The sequence below is a fragment of the Seriola lalandi genome, unplaced genomic scaffold (assembly GCF_002814215.2).
Source record: "Seriola lalandi dorsalis isolate HSWRI2012SDOR001 ecotype SW California unplaced genomic scaffold, Sedor1 jcf7180002054875, whole genome shotgun sequence".
Classification (NCBI taxonomy): Eukaryota; Metazoa; Chordata; class Actinopteri; order Carangiformes; family Carangidae; genus Seriola; species Seriola lalandi.
The window spans coordinates 80,357-83,068 of record NW_019525428.1 but is presented as its reverse complement, the minus strand read 5'-3'; the positions used below and the strand labels follow the sequence as shown (position 1 = coordinate 83,068).

At 42.0% G+C, this 2,712-nt stretch overlaps 1 protein-coding gene across 1 annotated transcript in view; it reads left to right on the top strand.

Annotated features, from left to right (window-relative positions):
* LOC111671333 (alpha-2-macroglobulin-like) overlaps positions 1-2,712 on the top strand; it is a 33,063-nt gene that overhangs the window by 28,154 nt on the left and 2,197 nt on the right. The window contains exons 28-32 of the mRNA XM_087179899.1: positions 49-247; positions 1,125-1,337; positions 1,986-2,110; positions 2,379-2,469; positions 2,553-2,621. Of these exons, the coding sequence (XP_087036025.1) occupies positions 49-247; positions 1,125-1,337; positions 1,986-2,110; positions 2,379-2,469; positions 2,553-2,621 (697 nt within the window). The remainder of the gene's footprint in view (positions 1-48; positions 248-1,124; positions 1,338-1,985; positions 2,111-2,378; positions 2,470-2,552; positions 2,622-2,712) is intronic.

Genomic DNA, 2,712 nt, shown 5'->3' with positions numbered 1-2,712 from the left:
TTCAGTTACTGTGAACGCAGCTCATCTCATGCCTGTTTGTTTGTGATGGCTGTTTTTAGGGGGTCTCCTCCACTGGTCTCAGACAGCAACAGATACTTCAGCCTCTCTGTCTGTGGAGATCAGCTCCTACGTTATGCTGGCTAAACTCAGTGCCTCCCCCACTCCTGAAGACCTGGGCTACACCTCTGGCATCGTCAGATGGTTGACAGGCCAGCAGAACCATTATGGAGGCTTCTCCTCCACACAGGTACAGGACATCAATGTAAACATACAGTGTTCTCTTCTGGGAAACAACGTTAATGTCTGTGGCTTCACTGGTGTCTCGTGTCCTTACTGTGAATATATAAACTAATAACACACCCCTCTGTTTACCTCATACCACACCTGTTTACATTCACTGATCACCACACATTCAGAACCACAACAGTGTTATTACCCATTTACTACAAATCACATTTAATATTACTTTCTAGTTTTGAAGTTCTTCTCTGACACTCGTTAATGTGTCATCTATGAACTGTAACGGCCCTGGTTGGCATCTGTATCTAAAATTGATATTAAAAATGAACACACTGAACGTAACCTGCCGTGAGCCGTCAAGAGCGAGTGAACAAAACAGGCTGTTAAGTTGCTGCTCTTTTTGTCTTGTGTTGAACAGGCATCAAATGTAAAGAGGCTTGTAAGTGTCCACCTCTGTCTTTGCATCTTTTTGTTGCCTCAACATGATGGGACAGTCTCTCATCGACGACATTGATGCTGTTGCACTCAGCTGTGCACAAAGAGTGAGGAAAGTGGTTAAGAAAAGAATGGAAAAAAAGACAAGTTTCTACATCGTCACACCCCCGGCTAATTACTGGGTGAAATAGGTGACTGATAGACAGATTCTGACATTGTAAATGTGGCTTCAGATAAATGATCCAACAGCCACTTTGCTTAAAGCATGAAGAAGCCTTTGGTGCCCAGAGATAAATCTACATTTAGAGACACATGAAACATGACTGAGTTGCTGTAAGTTTATAAGTGAAAGTAAAATATATTTGTTTAGTTATCATTACGTCACAACAATGATGTTTATTACTTATCCTCTTGTAATGTATCATTACATGTGTGTGTGTGTGTTGTAGGACACAGTGGTGGCTCTTCAGGCTCTGGCTCTGTACTCCACTCTGGTGTTCAGTCCAGAGGGTTCGAGCACAGTGACCGTCCAGTCCCCCAGTGGCCAGCTGACAATTGATGTGAACCAAAACAACAAGCTGCTCTACCAGGAGAAGACGCTGCCCGACGTGACGGGAAAGTACAGCCTGGAGGTGAAGGGCACTGCATGTGCTTCAATGCAGGTCAGTCAGCACCGGCGCTCTAACTGTGTCTCTTTGAAGTATGTCCTCCTTACGACACTGCCTTCAGGCTGGAAGCAGTGGAGCAATACAGAAAGTTACAAAGTGCCATTTTGTTTAGCTTGTTTAGTTTGTTTCTTTTTAATTAAATGGTGAAATCTGACTATTCAAATTATTCTAAAAGGATTTTGTTGAAACGATTGGGAGACGCTGAAATAAGTAGAGCGATGTAGGCGCCATATCCATTTCATTTAGAATTTTTAATCTAAAATCTTAAAGGACACTGAAACAGAGAGCTCCTGTCAAATCACTCTTTGAGGATGAATCGTGTATTTGGCTATTTCATCAAACTCCAGGAGGTCTGGTAGGCAAAGTAAAGGGTCAGATATAAAGATAAGAAGTGAAACCTTGTACTTGACCTTTGATGGATGATGCTACATTAAGCTATTTGACATGAGAGTCAGGCATTTTTTAACTTTGATGTCTAAATGTATGAACCTAAAACCAGGATGCACACACGAGACCTGCTTGAAAACAGCATGATGCTTCTCGAAGGATACACTTTGATGCAGCATAAATTTGAACCAAGTTCAGTGAAGGAAATTCAGTATTTTTTTTATATTAAACTTTCCTTGTGTGCCTGTTTTCCAGATTTCTGTTCACTACAACATCCCAACTCCTACTGATGTCACAACCTTAAGTGTTGAGGTCATACCAGAAGCTGTGTGCAACAACAAATCTCAAAGACCCAAACTCAATTTGAAGTTTAAGTCTCTGTAAGTAATTGACAAGCAGATAGAAATTACAGCAATGACAGAGGAAATACTGACATTTTTGATGAACAATAATCTGCACAGTGCAGCTGTACTGAGGAACTGTTGGTGGATGGACGTGTGGGAAACATTACTACGTAGCTCAAACATATCCTAACTGTAAACAAATCCCCCAAAGTCTCAGATGAAAAACGTCCATGCGTACAACTAGTAGAGCTATGAAGAACAGGGTGAAGGTGTGTAACATCACGTTGTCATGGTTCTGTTGCAGATATAGTGGAAAGGAGACCACTACCAACATGGTGATCCTGGATATCAAAATGCTTTCTGGCTTTGTCCCAGACCCAGAGTCTCTGAAACGGGTGAGTTATTAGAGAAACTTTGAGCTCAGTAGAAACTGATGAGTTTTCATGTGTTGATGAAGCTGAGTATCGTCTCCTCACAGCTCCAAGGTGCTTTGCTGGTGGACCGCGTTGAACAAAAGAAAGACCACGTTATGGTCTACATTCGGGAGGTGAGAGGAATTCACAGTGGGGATCAACAGATGGTGCTCTCCAGATTTGTTACTGATCGTATCGTCTGTTTTTCTTCCAACAGTTACCAAA